The following is a 19,273-nucleotide window of genomic DNA, read 5'->3' on the forward strand; positions in this document are numbered from 1 at the left end:
AATTATGGTTTTCTCAGGGTATATGCCCAGTAGTGGGATTGCTGGGTCGTATAGTAGTTCTATTTGTATTTTTTTAAGGAACCTCCATACTGTTCTCCATAGTGGCTGTATCAATTTACATTCCCACCAACAATGCAAGAGTGTTCCCTTTTCTCCACACCCTCTCCAGCATTTATTGTTTCTAGATTTTCTGATGATGGCCATTCTGACTGGTGTGAGATGATATCTCATTGTAGTTTTGATTTGCATTTCTCTAATGATTAATGATGTTGAGCATTCTTTCATGTGTTTGTTAGCCGTCTGTATATCTTCTTTGGAGAAATGTCTATTTAGGTCTTCTGCCCATTTTTGGATTGGGTTGTTTGTTTTTTTGTTATTGAGCTGCAGGAGCTGCTTTTGACTTCTCCATCGAATCTGAATGAGATCCTTGCTGGGTAGAGTAATCTTGGTTGTAGGTTTTTTTCTCTTTCATCACTTTAAGTATAGCCTGCCACTCCCTTCTGGCCTGCAGCGTTTCCACTGAAAAATCAGCTGATAACCTTATGGGGATTGCTTTGTATGTTATTTTTTGTTTTTCCCTTGCTGCTTTTAATATTTTTTCTTTGAATTTAATTTTTGTTAGTTTGATTAATATGTGTCTTGGTGTGTTTTTCCTAGGGTTTATCCTGTATGGAACTCTCTGTGCTTCCTGGACTTGGGTGACTATTTCCTTTCCCATGTTAGGGAAGTTTTCAACTATAATCTGTTCAAATATTTTCTCAGACCCTTTCTTTTTCTCTTCTGGGACCCCTATAATTCGAATGTTGGTGCATTTAGTGTTGTCCCAGAGGTCTCTGAGGTTGTCTTCAGTTCTTTTCATTCTTCCTTCTTTATTCTGCTCCTCAGCAGTTATTTCCAGCCTTTTGTCTTCCAGCTCACTTATTCGTTCTTTTGCCTCAGTTATTCTGTTATTGATTCCTTCTGGTGTATTTTTCGTTTCAGTTATTGTGTTGTTCATCTCTGTTTTTCTTTAGTTCTTTTAGATCTTTGTTAAATATTTCTTGTATTTTCTCAATCCGTGCTTCCATTCTATTTCCAAGATTCTGGATCATCTTTACTATCATTACTCTGAATTCTTTTTCAGGTAGATCGCCTATTTCCTCTTCATTTATTTGGTCTCGTAGGTTTTTACCTTGCTCCTTCATTTGTGACATCTTTTTTTGCAATCTCCTTTTTTTTTTTTCTCTTCATGAGTGGGATTGTATTCCTGTTTTACTGGTTGTTTGGCCTGAGGCTTCGAACACTGGAGTTTGTAGGCTATTGGGTAGAGCTGGATCTTGGTGCTGAGATGGGGACCTCTGTGAGACCTCACTCTGGTGAATATTCCCTAGGGTCTGAGGTTCTCTGTTAGCCCAGTGGTTTGGACTCGGAGCTCCCACCACAGGAGCTTCTGCCCAACCCCAGGCTCGCAAACCAAGATCCCGCAAGACACATGGAGTAGCAAAAAATAAAAGGGGCGGGTTGGTGGGAGGCCTTGGCTGTGGAGGGCAGGGCCTAAGCAAGGGCGAGGTTTGGGCGGTGGGTGGGGCCAATACTCAGGACCCACAGGGCTGGAAAAGGCCCTGGGGGCTGTGGGGGGTGGGGCTTAGGCTCAAGGAACAGAAGGGACACAGATGTGCCCCCCACCCCTGGTCTCAGAGGGCAGCGGACCTCACCTGGGAGCCCAGCAGGCTTTCTGGGCTCGAGTGGGTGGGGCAAACTCCCTCCCACCTCTCCTGCTCCTCCGGTCTGGGAGGGCCCCTCCCGCCTGCCTCTCCTGATCTCCCTGGCCTCCCTCCTATGCTCCCAAGGACCTGTTGGCCTGGACAGGGCATTGGAGGGCAGGGGACCCGCCTGGGAGCTCAGCAGGCTCCCCGGCCCGCGTGGGCCAGGCGATTGCCCTCTGCTCCTCTCATGCTCTTTCCGGAGAGTCCCTCCCACCTGCCTCTCCTGATCTCCCCGGCCTCAGGGGAGCTGATCCTGTCTGGCCTCCACTTCTCCTACCCCCTCAGTCCCCCTACATCCTACCAGTTCACTCTCGGGTTCTTCCCGTCTCCTTGGGCATCAGTGTCCCCCACCAGCGGCCGGCAGGCACCCTAGTTGTGGGGAGACGCTAACTCTGCATCTTCCCACACTGCCATCTTGACACCATCTTTGCCTCCTCAAAATTTTTTTTTTAATGACTATTCGCCCAAAACCTGGCTCAGCCATAAAAATATCAGCAAAGCAGCGTGGACCTTCAGCCTGCAAACTATTTGACTTCCAGGTGAGCCCACCCCAGTATCCGAGTTGTGATGTATACTCAAGTCAGCTTATTAGTCTGTTAGTTTCAGACAAGTGCTATATTGGAGAAGGTTAAACAGAAATGATGGCCTGAGTTTCACCTTTAGTTGGTCCTAAAGCCATTGCTTCTTTCCATTCCCATTTTTTTGTGATTATTCAAAGTTGTGCATATTTGTCTTACTAAATTTGCACAGTGCCAGAAAGGCGAAAAAACTTTCAAAGGAGTCACGATCCAACTACCCAGAGGCCAGCACTGTTCGTATTTGGTGAGATCGCTCTGCAGTGTTTTGTGCTGAATGTTTTCTTTATGTGGCTGAGATAAATTTGGATCTATAATTTTATATTCTACTTACTTTGTTTAACAGTAAATATATGCAGTTACCCATGTCATTAAGAACTCTTTTAATATAATAAAATAAATTTGCAAGGATGTACTAAAATTATTTTTTTTAATCCCTACTTGTTGGATATGTAGATATTCCAACTTTCTATAAATAGTGCTACAGTGAGCAACTTCGTGTATAAGGCTTTCTAATTATCTCCTCAGAATAGACATCTAAAAAAAGTGAAATTATGGAGTCAGAGTCTAAGTCAAGGTATATGGTACTTTGTCCTGAAATACCTTCCAGCAGGAGCCAGTGAACACCCCCACCAGCTGTGGTTATAAGTTCCAGTGTCACCCTTGCCAGCATTGGGTACTACCAATTTGCTTTTTAATTTTTATTAATTTGATAGGCCGAGAAGTATGCCTTGTGTTGGTTTGTATTTCTTTAACTACTAGATAGACTGAACATTTTTTCTACTTTTAATGGCCATTTGCTTTTTTTCTTTTTGAGAATTATCAGGCAGGTCCTTTGAAACTTGGGGGTTTTTAAAGGGCAGTTATCATTATCATCTTCAATCAGGTGTGGATGCAGGGAGTGATTATGGTTTTCATCATCTGCGGCTCCCTCCTGAGGTTAGGAAGCATAGTGTGCTGGAACCCTGTCTCGCCCTGACCTCATTTCTCAGGCAATTAAGGCTAAGGTGGTGTCTAATAATGACATGGTTGTCATTCCCTCTATTTATTTTTTAGCCCTCTGCAGTTTGTACAGTGTCACCCCGTTCATTCTCTCAGGTTGAGCCTCATCACAGCCCCAGCATGTGATACCATCCCCCTTTTACAGATACAGAAACTCAGCAGCATGGGGTCATGCCTGGGACAGAGTGAGTAGTGGGTTAGGGATTCGGGGTCCTCTGACTCCACCTCCCCACCTCCAATGCTCTGTCCTCTTCCCTGCTGCCTTTAGGTGTGTGTTGATGGAATCCTGATGGCACTTTCCCAGCTGTCTTGGAAGAATGACCTGGAAGGATTGTGTGAAGGGAGACTCTTCTGCCCTCCCAAGTGTCCAGGAGGCCTCGTCAGCACTAGAGGTCTCTGCTTGGGGATCTGGAAAGGGCAGTCCATGCAATAAAGGAAGAGAAAGTTTAAAGTCTAGGCTCATTCGGTGGAGTTTTTTATTTTTTTTCCACTCTTGGCAGAAAACAATCTGCCAGAGATTATTCAGTTTTAATTTGCTTTACATTTTGACCACATTTATTTCTTAGTTTAAAAAATATATGTTTAGGGCTTCCCTGGTGGCGCAGCGGTTGAGAGTCCGCCTGCGATGCAGGGGACATGGGTTCGTGCCCTGGTCTGGGAGGATCCCACATTGCCGCGGAGCGGCTGGGCCTGTGAGCCATGGCCGCTGAGCCTGCGCGTCCGGAGCCTGTGCTCCGCAACGGGAGGGGCCACAACAGTGAGAGGCCCGCGTACCGCAAAAAAAAAAAAAATATATATATATATATATATATATATGTTTAATCTACACTGCTGTTCTCTGAGGTCAGGATATGCTGGCCTCCTGCTGCCCACCCACAGCCCAATGTCAGCAGCAACCATCTGAGGTACAATTATCATCCTCGTTTTATAGATGAGGAAATTAAGGCCCAGAGAGATGAAGTATCTTGCTCAAGGTCACCCAGCTAGTAAATGGGAGGGTTGGGATTTGAACCCAGGCTGTGTGATTCCAGTCTCTGTTCTTCACCTCTATATATCACTGCCTCTCGCCTACGTATTCAGTGAAGATGTTCTTTGGGCTTAAAAAAAAATCCACATCCCCCCTCTTTTCCCATCTCAAAATACGTGTGTAAAGAGCAGCAACTAGGAGGGGGGTCTGCAAGGATGGGGTGAGAAGTGAATCACTGTGAAAACGAATCTGTCATCTTTTGGACAAGGGGGAGTAAAGGCAGTTCAAACTCTCACTCTGTATCAGAAAGTTCAGCTCCCTCTGAAGTCCCTGGAGATACGAGGGCTGGAAAGATGCACAGGGCAGGGTAGGAGACGTCCCTTCCGGGCCGAGTGACCCAGGGCAAGTCATTCTTGCTCCCTGGGTTCTGCTGCCCTTCCTCATCTGGGAAATTGGACCCCTGCATCTTGGGGGCCTCTCCAGGCCTGGCATGCTGTGTTTGTGGGTGCTGGGGGAGATTCTGACTCAGGATGTTTTTATTAAACTCAGTACTCTTTCAATTAGGTAATTTGTTTTCCCCAAGATGCCCATGGGTTTTTCAAGTATGAGTTAAACGTTAACAGCACTGTGTCAATTGAATTAATGGTTAAAAGATTTAACAAGACTTTCTGTGTCTGTTTTCAATTTCCTCCACAGGGACGCGAGAGACAAATTTTACAGGAAACCATTCACAACTTCCACTCTTCCTTCGAGAGCAGCGCCAGCAACACCAGGGCCCCTGGAAACAATCCCTGTACGTGACCTTCCTTCCTGTGGTGACCAGCGTGAGCTTGCTGAATCTCAGTACCCCCTTCACGTGGCCGGTGCTCCAGCCACCATCAGACCTTCCCCATTCCCTGAAACACACTATGTTTTTGTCACACCGCTGTGCCTTAGTCCTTCTGCCTGGAACACCTGTCTTCCCTTCCCTTCTGTAGTAGTTGGTGATGCTTGTTGCTGTAACAAACTCCAACACTGTAGAGACTTACTCTCCCATACAATCCAGTATGGCTGCATCCGCTCGGCAGAAGCACACGGTGATTCAGGGACCCAGCTCCTTTCATCTGTGGCTCTGCCATTCCTGGGGCCTCAGAGGCTTTGTTTCTGGCTGGCAGAGGGGAAGGGGATGGTGAAGAAGGCACAGCCATTTCTTTACTGCTTTGCTCTTAACTGCTCACGTTCCATCGGCCGCTCATAGTCACGTGGCCCCACGTGTAGTCGTTGTTCAGGTAGTGGCTTCACAGCAACAGCTCTGTACTTAGATGGGGGAGCACATATTTTGGCAGAAGGTTAGCCACTCTTCCACATCTTCCCTTAGAACTTCTAACTTCTCCCTAATGGTCCAAGTCACCTATCACATGAAGCCTTTCTCAACTCCCTTACACAGAACTAACTCCTCCAGCCTCTGGGGCCCTTACTGCTCGGTGTGATAACTCTGCTCTAGCACTTCACTGCACCTGCTGCAGATAGCGTACAACAGCTGTTCAGGATGTATATGTTGAATGCGTACTTCTTTCTTGCAAAGGCAGCCTTTTATGTAGGAAAAATGGCGAGGCCCAAGGTGTGATCTTGAGGGATCCCTTTTCCTTCCTGGCCTTCAGTTTCCTTGTCTGTCGTCAGGCAAGACAATGCTCTGATATTCCACGCTGCTCACCCCATATCACAGTAGGGCTTTTCCACTTTGAGTGGGAGCAGAAGACCCTAATACATTACATTGTAGAAGGACTTGGATACTCACATTTTCTAGGCAAAGAAGTGAAGAATTTAGAATTTCTTCTAAGGCTACATTCCTCAGAAGGGAATCAGCCTGTGTAGTTTTCTACCGTGTCATATTCTATGAAAAGGACTCTGACTTTTGAGTCCAGTAGGTTTCTGAAATGTTTTCAAGTGCGTAATTCATTCGACCAGCACCGCTGGGTGCTGGGGGTGCAGAGATGAGTCAGAGCCAGTCCCCACCCTTGAGGACCTGGACAGCAAGAGAAGAAAGGAATGGTGGTCCCAGCCTCGAGGGGCAGCACGGAAGAGTGGAGAAAGCGTGTGCTCTGGACTCAGGCTCAGGGTTCTGGTTCAGCCCTGCAGCTAGCCAGCTGTGTGGCCAGGGACGGGTAAGTTGGCGCTTAGAGCCAGCGTGCGTCAAGCACGTGGTCCGTGGGACATGCGCAATGGATAGCAGCCTTTGCAGAGTTCTCATCTTTACCGTGAGCTCTGCCTGGCCGCATGCTGGTCTCCTTGGGAGATGTGGCCTCTCACCTCTCCCTCCCCCGGCCATGAGTGCCCATTCACCCTCTGCTGGCTTCTAGAGGGAGTCCTGACCATGTTGCCTGGAGCCTCATCGTGTTCTCCCTCTGTCCGTTGATCCAGCGGATGCTGTTCCTCCTTCATCCTCCCATCTTCCCGCCCATAAAAGCCAGCTTCCCACATGACTGGAGAGAAGAGGTTTTGTTTTAGCCATCACTGACAGACACCTTTATAAATGTTCCTCGCATCCCAACCTTTTTTAAGGAGACACAGTCATTGAGCACCTTCTGTGTGCAGCAGCTGGAACCCAGTGTCATCTGTCCTCACCAGAAGCCTGGAGGCTGGCATGGTTTAACCTCATCCTGCACGCTGGGGAAACAGACACAGAGGACTGGAGCTGCATGCCAGTTCCCCGGAAGGAGTAGAGCTGGCTGAGAACCGGATCTAGTGGGCTCTGAGCCCATGCTTTTGCCACCAATTCCTATAGACTCCCGGGGCTAGAGGCACCAGGCATTCTCGCTGTTTTAATGTACTCATATCTTCAGAGACTGTGGAAGAGCACTGAATCTATAGTCGGTCCTAGCACTGGGTTTTGGCTCAGCCACTTCTTAATGGGTAACATATTTCTAACATTCCTTGGACCTCAGTTTCCCTTTCAGTTACAAGGGGGTAGCGCTCCCCAAGGCGCTGAGGAGCAGATGAAGGTGAAAGCCCTTTTCACACCATGTGGAGCTCTGCAGATGGGAGAAATCTCCACGGTGCTTGCCTGTTTGAAATACTCTGTTTCTCCCCTGCCCCACCCCGCCTCCCACTTGCCCTGATGTAGCCAGGGCTGGGTGGGCAAGGCCAGAAGCAGCAGCCTCCAGCCAGAGGTGGCAGCAGCTTAGGTGGCTCTGCTGGTATCGGAGCCCCGAGGAAGTGAGGGTTGTTGTTGAATCCCCACCCTCCAGTTGTGGCTGACTCTGGTGTTTGTGTCACTGGGATTCCCAGCAAGGTGGACAGAAAGAAGGGAGGCCTTCCAGCCTGATCACAGGGGCTGATCCAGGGGGCAGAGAGGAAGCAGGAAACCCCTCCAGTTTGCTCTTGCCTCAGAGCTGCCTAAGGACAGTGCCGTGCAGGCCAGTCCCGGGCTAGACAGCTGTGAACATCTACGCTGACCTTCCAAGAAAGCACCTTTTGAGGGCTTGGGACCCTTCCTGGGAAGATTCTGCAGCCCAGACTGAAGGTGTGAAGCACCATCTGTGCTTTGTTCAGGCAAGGTGATCATGTCTCATTAACCAACAGATCCTGTTCAGCATGTAAGGAGACCTGATGCTTTCCCTGACAAAGTCGATACCAAATTCTGAAGGACTGGCCAGGGACTGAATCTCCTTCCTGGGGGAGGTGGGTGGTGAGTCCCCTCTTCAACTTCTTTCCTAAGGTGGGGACCACCCAGGGCCCCTCCTCAGGGCCCTCCCTACCCAGTGGGTTGAGCCAGCCCCCATGAGTCTTAGTTCCTGTTGGAGCTGCCTCCCTAGGGCTCATAGACACAGGGCATGGCCATCCTCTTCCGGGAGACCTTGTTCCCACTGTCCAGGTGGCTGGGGTAGGGTTTGGCCTCAGCAGTGCCACTGGATCCTTTGATAAGAGACCAAGGTGCTGTTTTGTTTCAGCTCTACTGTGTTTCCATGTTCCTTACCATCCAACACTTCTTTTTGTTACTATTTTATTGTTTTTCCATACAGGGATTTGATTCTTTGAAGGACTTTTGTTTGCCAAATGTATATTAAATAATGGTGAGTTTGTGTTCTCACTTTGTTTTTGCTCATCGAAGGTATAAAATGCTGCTCAGATTTCTTCCAATGAGAACTGTTATGGAGCAAGTGCCTATGGTGTGCTGGGCGCTTCTGTTGCCTCACCTCCTTCAAGATAATCTTGTGAGGCAGCCTTAAAATCCCCTTTCTACCAATTTGGTGAGTGTGGCACACAGATATCAACCTCACCAAGGTCACCTTGTAACAGGCGATGGTCGATTTGAATGCAGGCCTCACCTGTCAAGTCTCTCCATGCTGTCTTGCTGCCTTTCAGCACAGAGAGAAATGTTGAATTGGGATAAGCCCAGCCAACATAAAACAAATAAAACCTTGTTAGTCTGTATGGCTTGTTCACAATTTTTTTTTTTTTTTTGGTGGGGAGGTGTTTATGAAATACCATAATACTATACATATATGGCTTGGAGATTCTCTTTGTTTCTGCTGAGAGTCTTTACAAGTCTGGGGCTCCCTCATCTCCACCTCTTCTGCTCTCAGTGTCTCATGTTGGCTGTGCTCAGCCCTATAGAGCATTCAGGAAGCAGAAAGTAGCATGGGTCCCAGGCCCAAAACAGGTGGAATGAGGCCAAGGTCTGTGGGGAGCAAAGATACTGGGGAGACCATGGGAGTAGGGCCAGCACTCCATGAGGAAGAACATTCCAGGGACCAGGGCTACCTAGAAGGGAGAACATCCCCCAGCTGAGCCCCAGAGGCTGGTCAAGCCCAGGGCAGCTGGAGAGGGGAACTCAGACTTTAGATGAAGATTGGACCAGGCAAGTGGTTCCCAAATGACCCAGTGGTGGAGGTGATAGGAGAAAAACAAGTACAAGGCAATGAGTTTACCTGACACTAAATATACTCATTTTATGAGGTTGGCCTTGATCCTGACACAAATCCCTATTACTTTGAAGGGAGAGGGTGGTGGTAGTGGTGGTTTTAGTTTCATGGTTGTGTGAAATCCAAAAGTCTGAGAAACATTGCTCTAGGTCACGTTTGAGGTCCTTTCCAGCCTTCTGAGTCTGTGAAAATCTATAAAAAGAAGGGGGAGTGGTTCCTCAGTAAGTTAAACATCGAAATACCATACGACCCAGCAACTCTACTCCTAGGTAATATACCCAAAAGAATTGAAAATAGGTATTCAACTAAAAACTTGTATGCAGATATTCATAACAGCACAATTCACAACAGCCACAGGTGGTAATAATCCAGATGGCCATCAACAGATGAATGGATAAACAAAATTTGGGATTATCCACACAGCGGAATATTGTTCAGCCATGGAAGTAGCGATCCACACTACAACATGGATGAAACTTGAAAACATTGTGCTAAGTGAAAGAAGCCAGACACGAAAGACCACGTATTATGTGATTCCATTTATATGAAATGGCCAATCCATAGGGATGGAAAGCTGAGATTTGGGGATTGAGGAAATGGGGAGCCATGCTTAATGGGTAGGCGATTTCCTTTTGGGGTCATGAAAAACTTCTGGAACTAGATAATGGTGATGGTGGTACAACATTGTGGATGTGCTTAATGCCAGGCCACACTTTAAAATGGGTAAAATGGTAAGTTTTATATATTTTTTGCTATAATTTTAAAAGAAGGAAGAAAAGGGGAGCTCAAGACCTGGCTGGTCTTCCACCCTTTTGTCAGTGTTCACCTTCTCCACTTTGTCCTTCAAGGTGAAAGATACATCACCATTGTAGGGTCTTGCTCTCCCTCCCCCCTCCCCCCGACACGTGTATGTACACACACCTTTCTGTCCCCTTCATCAGAGGGGTCTAGATGGGCTGCCAGTCTCAACCAGAGCCCCACACAGAAAATGCTCAGGAATGAGGTGGGGCCACCCTTGTCCTGGCTCTGCGGGAGGCAAGCCCCTTAGGAAGGTGGGAACGCTCCCTGAGGCACCACGTGCTCCCGGCCCTCCAGCTACTCCTCTGGCTCTCATTTCCTCTCTCCACGGGGCTGGGGGCTTCTCCACTTCACTTGCTCGAAGCTCTTTCAGCAGAATAATTGTCTTCAATTTCCTCACAATAAGAAACACTCCCTTTGGGTCACAGACGAGGGTTTTCAGAAGCGCTTCCGCGTTGGCCTCGACTCTCGCTCCACCGAGGGGTGGGCCCCAGCCCCATCGATGCCCACTTCCGCCCACTTCTCCCACCAGCCCCTGCGCTTCCGGTGAGACGGCCCCAGCCTCCGTCCGCCCAGTCACGCTTTCCCTGCCGTGCCACAGGTGTCCCTCCCGAGACCAGTGCCTAAACCACGTGCTGCAGGCAGTGGCCACGCACAGTCTGCCCCTGGGGAACCCGGCCTGTGAGCCAGCGCTTTGTTAAGTTTAAGGCTGTGCGTGTGTGGAGAGGAACTTCAGCCATAAAGAAGGACCTAGAACTGGAGACTTCACACTAATGTTCCCTCAGGTTCTGTAGCTTGACTTCATCCGTGAGGGGGCCTCAGGGCAAACTGATTTTACTAACTCTTCATGAGGGACAGTGGCCGAGAGCCTGAGTCAGACAGAATCCTCCGAGGGAATGTCCGTCAGGCGACCTTGGAGCCGCAGGCTCGCGGGGAAGCCGTGTGCATGGTGACAGCTTCCTCAGGTAAGCGAACTCTGTTTCTCGCCGACGCACGGAGCGAGGGTTGACGCACTCATTCAGCAGACAGCCGCTGATGGGGCACTGGGGATGCCCAGAGGGCAAATCAAAGCCCCTGCCTTTGTGGAGCTTATGATCCACTGGGGTGATAACAATCCTGGCTCCCAGGGCAGGACAAGGGTTAACTGAGATAATGCGAGTCAAGGATAAGTGTCTTGGGGCAACAGCCGATTCTAATTGCTCATTCCCTCTCCCCGTTCCTTGAGGGTCAGGGCCACATGAGCTCTTCCTCACCAGCTGCAATGCAGGGGGACGTTGTGCTCTGCTGGGACCGCAACTCATTAATGCAGCCGCGTTAATGAACCCTGAGCTGGTAGCAGTTAGAGGAGCTAGGTTATGGACCTAAGACAGGGCCAGGGATGCACCGGCCAAATGAAAGAATGACGGAAAAGATGTGTTTATTGCATAGCAATGAATTTAACACACGTAACTTAGTTTACAACCCACAATTGTCTAAGGAAGAATTTAGAGCAAAGAAAGAATTGGAGAAAAAAGCACAAGATGCAGACTGTGTTCTTTAGACCTGTGGAATAGCTGTCTCTACTTTGATCCACTTAGCATTCTTGGATCACTTTTTTTTGTTTTTTGTTTTTTTTTTACTTAAAAGTTTTATTTTTATTTTTAAACAATTGTTAAAACAATTTTGACAATTTAAATTTAAACAATTGACTTTTAAACAAAAGTCATTATCAGTGAGTATAATTTGATATACATAATGTAACACACTGATGTTTTTACATCTCTTGAGCTTTAAGATCAAATATAGCTTTCCCCAGAGTCCTGTGGGGGTTCCAGGATGCACAGAGCCTGGGACTGTGGCCCTAAGGAGCCCTTGCCTGGCAGAAATTTCCCACCCGGAAAAACCCTCCCTGCTGACATTTCCAGTGGGCTTTCCAAGTTTCTTGAACTTTCAACTAAGCTTATAACCGGAGGCCTATGGGCATTGCACTCCGCTTTATTTGTTTGTTTGTTTGTTTATTTGAAGTACAGTTGATTTACAATATTGTATTATTTTCTGTGTACAGCAAATTGATTCAGTTATTCTTTTTCATATTCTTTTTCTGTTATAGTTTATTACAAGATATTGAATATAGTCCCCTGTGCTATACAGTAGGACCTTGTTGTTTATGTGTTTTATACATAGTAATTTGTATCTGCTAGTCCCAAACTCCTAATTTATCCCTCCTTCCCCCTTTCCTCTTTGGTAACGATAAGTTTCTATGTCTGTGAGTCTGTTTTGTAAATAAGTTCATTTGTATCATATTTTAGATTCCACATATAATGAGTATCATATGGTATTTGTCTTTGGTTTCCTTCACTTAGTATGATAATCTCTAGGCCCATCCATGTTGCTGGAAATGGCATTATTTCATTCTTTTTTATGGCTGTGTAGTATTCCATTGTATATATATATATACCACATCTTCTTTATCCATTCATCTGGTGATGGACATTTAGGTTGCTTCCATGTCTTGGCTATTGTAAATAGTGCTGATATGAGCATAGGGATGCATGTGTTTTTGTTTTTTTTTTTTTTTGCGGTATGCAGGCCTCTCACTGTTGTGGCCTCTCCCATTGTGGAGCACAGGCTCCGGACGCGCAGGCTCAGCGGCCATGGCTCACGCGCCTAGTCGCTCTGTGGCATGTGGGATCTTCCCGGACCGGGGCACGAACCCGTGTCCCCTGCATCGGCAGGCGGACTCTCAACCACTGCGCCACCAGGGAAGCCCGCATGTATCTTTTTGAATTAGAGTTTTCATCTTTTCTGGATATATGCCCAGGAATAGGATTGATGGATCATGTGGTAGCTCTATTTTTAGTTTTTTAAGGAACCTCCATACTGTTTTCCATAGTGGCTGCACCAATTTACATTACAGTGTCAGAGGGTTCCCTTTTCTCCACATTCTCTCCAGCATTTATTGTTTGTAGACTTTTTAATGATGGCCATTCTCACCAGTGTGAGGTGATACCTCATTGTAGTTTTGATTTGCATTTCTCTAATGATTAGCAATGTCGAGCATCTTTTCATGTGCCTACCAGCCATCTATATGTCTTCTTTGGAGAAATGTCTGTTTAGATCTTCTGCTCATTTTTTGATTGGGTTTTTTTGTTTTTTTGTTATTCAGTTGTATGAGCTGTTTGTATATTTTGGAAATTAAGCCCTTGTCGGTCATATCATTTACAAATATTTTCTCCCAGTCTTTAGATTGTCTTTTTGTTTTGTTTATGGTTTCCTTTGCTGTGCAGAAGCTTATAAGTTTGATTAGATCCCATTTGTTTATTTTTGCTTTTATTTCTATTGCCTTGGGAGACTGATGTAAGAAAACATTGCTACGATTTACATCAGAGAGTGTTTTGCCAGTGTTCTCTTCTAGGATTTTTATGGGGTCATGTCTTATATTTCAGTCTTTAAGCCATTTTGAGGTTATTTTTGTGTATGGTGTGAGGGAGTATTCTAACTTCATTGGTTTACATGCAGCTGTCCAGCTTTCCCCCACCAGTTGCTAAAGAGACTGTCTTTTATCCATTGTATATTCTTGTCTCCTTTGTCAGAGTTTAATTGACTGTAGGTGTGTGGGTTTATATCTGGGCTCTCTGTTCTGTTCCATTGATCCGTATGTCTGTTTTTGTGCCAATACCACACTGTTTTGATTACTGTAGCTTTGTAGTATTGTGTGAAGTCTGGGAGCATTATGCCTCCAACTTTGTTCTTTTTCCTCAAGATTGCTTTGGCAATTCTGGGTCTTTTATGGTTCCATATAAATTTTAGGATTATTTGTTCTAGCTCTGTAAAAAATGTCATGGATAATTTGATAGAGATCACATTAAATCTGTAGATTGCTTTGGATAATAAGGCCATTTTAACAATATTAATTCTTCCAATACAAAAGCATGGGATAACTTTCCATTTCTTTGAATTGTCTTCAGTTTCCTTTATCAATGTTTTATAGTTCTCAGCATAAAGGTCTTTTACCTCCTTGGTCAGGTTTATTCCTAAGTATTTTTTTAATGCAATTTTAAAGGGGATTTTTTTTTTTTTACTTTCTCTTTCTGATATTTCATTGTTAGTGTAAAGAAATGCAACAGATTTCTGTGTGTTAATCTTGTTTCCTGCTACCTTACTGAATTCGTTTATCAGTTCTAATAGTTTTTGTGTGAAGTCTTTAGGGTTTTCTAAATATAGTATCATGTCATCTGCATATAGTGACAATTTTACTTCTTCCCTACCAATTTGAATACCTTTTATTTATTTTTCTTGTCATTTGCTCTGACTAGGACTTCCAATACTGTGTTGAATAGAAGAGGTAAGAGTGGGAATCCTTGTCTTGTTCCAGATTTTAGCAGGAAATCTTTCAGCTTTTCACCATTGAGTATTTTATTTTATTTTATTAAAAAAATTTCTTTGTAAAGATTTTTTTTTTTGGTGTGGACCATTTTTAAAGTCTTTATTGAATTTGTTACAATATTGCTTCTGTTTTGGTTTTTTGGCTGCGAGGCACATGGGGTCTTAGCGCCCCAATCAGGGATTGAACCTACACCCCCTGCACTGGAAGGCAAAGTCTCAACCACTGCACTGCCAGGGAAGTCCCACCGTTGAATATTATATTGGCTGTGGGTTTGTCATAAATAGCTTTTTTTATGTTGAGATATGTTCCCTCTATAACCACTTTGGTAAGAGTGTTTGTCATGAATGGATGTTGAATTTTATCAAATGCTTTTTCTGCATCTATTGAGATGATCTTGTGGTTTTTGTCTTTTTTGTTGATGCAGTGTATCACATTGATTGATTTGCATATGTTGAACCATCCTTGTGACTCTGGGATGAATCCAACTTGATTGTGGTGTATGTTTTTTTTTATGTGTTGTTGGATTCAGTTTGCTAATATTTTGTAGAGAATTTTGCATCTATATTCACCAAAGATATTGGCCTATAATTTTCTTTTTTGGAAGTGTTTTTGTCTGGTTTGGGTATCAGGGTGATGGTGGCTTCATAGAATGAATTTGGGAGTGTTCCCTCCTCTTCAGTTTTTTGGAAGAGTTTGAGAAAGATCAGTGTAAGTTCTTTGGTATAAGAAGAAAACATATATCCAGGTACAAGAAGCACAGAGATGAAACAAGTGAACCCAAACAGACCTACACCAAGACATATTATAATTAAAATGACAAAAGTTAAAGATAAAGAGAGAATTCTAAAGGCAGCAAGAGAAAAACAAAGAGTTAATTACAAGGGAACCCCCATAAGGCTGTCAGCTGATTTCTCTACAGAAATATTGCAGGCCAGAAGGGAGTGGCAAGATATATTCAAAGTCCTGAAAGGGAAAAACCTGCAGCCTAGGATACTCTACCCAGCAAGATTATCACTTAGAATAGAAGGAGAGATAAAGAATTTCTCAGACAAGTAAAAACGAAAAGAATACAGCAATACTAAACCTATCCTAAAAGAAATCTTGAAAGGTCTTCTCTAAATAGAAAAGAAGAAAGAATCTATAGGGAAGAAAAAATCACAATTGGAAAGTAAATCACTTAAATAAACCAGTATATAGATTAAAATTTTTTTTTAACTTGTGAAAATTCTGATAACTACAATGGACAGCAAAAGGATGAACATGAAGATGTAAAAGAGAACATCAAACTCATAAAATGTGGGGGAGGGGAGTATGAAAATGCAGGGTTTTTTTTTTTTAAGAATGTGTTTGAGCCTATATGACTACCAGTCTAAAACAAGTAGCTATAGTAATGGGTTAACATACTTGAAAAACAGGGTAACCACAAATCAAAAACACAATAGGCTCACAAAAACCAAAAAGAAGAGAACTCAAGCATAATACAAAAGAAAACCATCAATCCACAAAAGGAAAAGCAAAAAGAAAAAGAAAGGAACAGAGAAGAAATACAAAATCAAATGAAAAACAAGGTTTAAAATGGCAATAAATGTATATCTATTGAGACTTCCCTGGTGGTCCAGTGGCTAAAACTCTGCACTCCCAATGCAGGGGGCCTGGGCTCAATCCCTGGTCAGGGAACTAGATCCCACATACTGCAACTAAGAGTTTGTGTGCCACAACTAAAGATCCTACATGCTGCAACTAAAAAAGATCCCACATGCCGCAACTAAAGTTCCCACATGCAGCAATGAAGATCCCCCATGCAGCAAGGAAGACCCCACATGCTACAACTAAGACCCAGTGCAGCCAAATAAATAAATAAATACTTTAAAAAAATAATTAAAAATATATGTATCAATAATTACCTTAAATATCAATGGGCTAAATGCTCCAATCAAAAGACATAGGAATGGCAGATTGGATAATAAAACAAGAGCCTACAATATGCTGCTTACAGGAGACCCACTTTAGGACAAAGGACACCAGTAGGATGAAAGTGAGAAGGTGGAAAAAGATATATCATGCAAATGGAAATGACAAGAAAGTGGGAGTAGCAATATTCACATCACACAAAATAGACTTTCAAACAAAGGCCATAAAGAAAGATAAATAAGGATACTATATAATGATAAAAGGATCAATATGAGAAGATGATTAACACTTATTAACATACATGTGCCCAATATAGGAGCACCTAAATACATAAAACAAATACTAACAGACATAAAGGGAGGAATACAATAATAGTGGGAGACTTTAACACCCCACTGACATCAATGGAAAGATCTTCCAGACAGAAAATCAATAAGGCAACAGAGATTCTAAATGACACAGTAGAACTGTTAGACTTAATTGATATTTTCAGGACATTACATCCAAAAAAGAATACACATTCTTTTCAAGTACACATGGAACATTCTCTAAGATAAACCACATACTAGTTCACAAAACAAGCCTCAACAAATTTAGGAGGATAGAAATTATTTCAAGCATCTTTTCTGACCACAACAGCATGAAACTATAAATGAACCACAGAAAGAGAAATGAGGGAAAAATGGTTACATGGAGACTAAACAACACGCTATTAAAAAACCAATGAGTCAACAATGAAATCAAAGAGGAAGTTTAAAAATACCTTGAGACAAATGACAATGAAAGTACAACCTTACAGAATCTATGGGATGCAGCAAAAGCAGTCCTAAGAGGGAAGTTCATAGTGATACAGGCCTTCCTCAAAAAACAAGAAAAATCTCAAATAAACCTAACCTACCACTTAAAAGAATTGGAAAAAGAAGAACAAACAAAACCTAAAATCAGTAGAAGGAAAGAAATAATAAAGATCAGAGAGCTGGTTTTTTTGAAAGGGTAAACAAAATTGACAAACCTCTGGCCAGCCTCACCAAGAAAAAAAGAGAGGACCCAAATAAACAAAATAAGAAATGAAAGAGGAGAAATAACAGACAATACTGCAGAAATACAAAAAACCATAAGAGAATACTATGAACAAGTATATGTCAACAAATTGGACAACCTAGAAGAAATGGACAAGTTTCTAAAAACATACAGCCCACCAAAACATAATCAAGAAGAAATAGATAATCTGAACAGACCAATCAGTAGAAGTGAAATTGAATCTGTAAACAAAAGTCCAGGACTGGATGGCTTCACTGGGCACTCTGCATTATTGATTGTTAATAACACTTGAATGGTGGTTTCCTCGCTATAGCCTTGGTTTTCAAAGAGTGGTCCATGGACCAGGAGCTTTGGCATCCCCTGGGCACTTGTAAGAAATGCCGTCCTGAGCCAAAATCTGCATCTTCACAAGGTCCCCAGCAGATGCATATGCACACTGCAGTGTGAGAGAGGGTCCCTCCAAGGCACCTTCTGTGCACTAGTCTCATCACACATGACATCCATATGAGCACCGTGATGCTGTCACCTCTTACACAGAGGGGGAAACAGGAACCAACAAGCAAAATGACCCACCCAAGGTCACAAGATGGTTAAAGTAGAACTGAGACTCACCCAGGCTTGTCAGCAAACATTTACTCTGGTATTACACACATGCTAATTCAATCCTCCCATCCATCTAGAGGCACCACTATTACTACCCATTTTACAGATGAGGAAAGAGGCACAAAATGAAGCAACTTTCCTAAGGATTCACACCTTGGTCTAGACCCATATATATGTATGGAATTGACCACTTAGGAATCCTAAGTGAGTAGTTGGTCTGCCAGGCAGGGCACAGTGGAACAGTGGACCCCACATGAGGTCCAAAGTCATAAAACCTGGGTTTGAGTCCTACTGACACCGCTGAGGGCCGAGAGGGCAGATTGCCTCATCTCTGAGGCTTTGGTTTTCCCATCTGTGAAATGGAAGAGATAGCAAATGCTACCTGGCAAGGCTGTGGTGAGGAGTAAATGAGGTACTAAATGCTGGGGTGTGTTGTAAACTGTAAAGTGCCATGCACATGCTAGTTAGTGGCTTTATTCTCCAGGGCCCCTGGCACAATGGTGGAAGAGGAAGAAGCTCAGAGAATGGGAAAGTTGCAGTAGGTGGAACTTCGGGGTTGTCATGGGAACCAAAGCTCTGAGGCTGATCAAGGCAGGAAATACCATCTGGTTTTAAACACCAAAAAGCCTCGACTCACACTGGACTTATTTCTGTAAGCAGCAGAATTAACATCATCCTATAGCAGCGACGTCAGCTCAGAGCAATCTGGAGATTGTCTTTCCCCTGATTTCCCTGGTCAGATCTGGACAAGACACCTCAGGAACTCGTTATGCATCAGCTGTCACTTCCCGAATAATGTGGACAAGTCACTTAGTAAATCTGAGTTTAAATGGAAATATAACATAGCTGGGAGACACCCTCTCACCTCCTCCCAAGCTTTGCAAGCACATAGGGAAAGCTGGAGGTAGTGTCCAGGGACAGCAGGGGGAGGCTTGGGACCCCAGTCACAGCTGATGCTGGAAGGGCGTTTAGAGAGCATCTTGTCTTTTTTCCTCCAAATTACTGGTGATGAAACAGGCCCAGAATGGGATGATACCTGCCCAAAGTCACACAGAAAATCAATGACAAAACTGAAATTTGCACCTAAATCTCTCAATTCAAAATCACTGTTTTCCCACTTCACCAATTGCATCTTCCTTTGATATTTGTTCCAGCATCATAGTGCCACTCCCTGGGAAACATTAGGCTTGGGATTTCTCTGGTTCCCCACTGACTCTGTGGGATGATGAACAGAACGTTTCTTTTGTTTTGTTTCTTGCATCCTACACCTCCCAGGGATTCGATACAGGAAACCATCATTTCTTTGTTATTTTCTTGGGAGAAACAAGGTTTCTGTAAACCACATGAGCTCAAATGAATCA

General features: G+C 44.2%; 1 protein-coding gene across 2 annotated transcripts in view; it reads left to right on the forward strand.

Moving 5' to 3' along the window:
• Positions 1–5,100, forward strand: part of ANKS6 (ankyrin repeat and sterile alpha motif domain containing 6) — a gene marked incomplete at its 5' end in the record, with an annotated part of 53,167 nt that extends 48,067 nt beyond the window's left edge. For both annotated transcript variants that reach the window (XM_082656467.1, XM_082656468.1), the window contains one exon: positions 4,986–5,100. In XM_082656467.1, the coding sequence (XP_082512593.1) occupies positions 4,986–5,090 (105 nt within the window). In that variant the 3' untranslated portion in view covers positions 5,091–5,100. The remainder of the gene's footprint in view (positions 1–4,985) is intronic.
• Positions 5,101–19,273: the final 14,173 nt, after the last annotated feature.

Source organism: Grampus griseus (assembly GCF_964374135.1).
Source record: "Grampus griseus genome assembly, chromosome: 6".
NCBI lineage: Eukaryota > Metazoa > Chordata > Mammalia > Artiodactyla > Delphinidae > Grampus > Grampus griseus.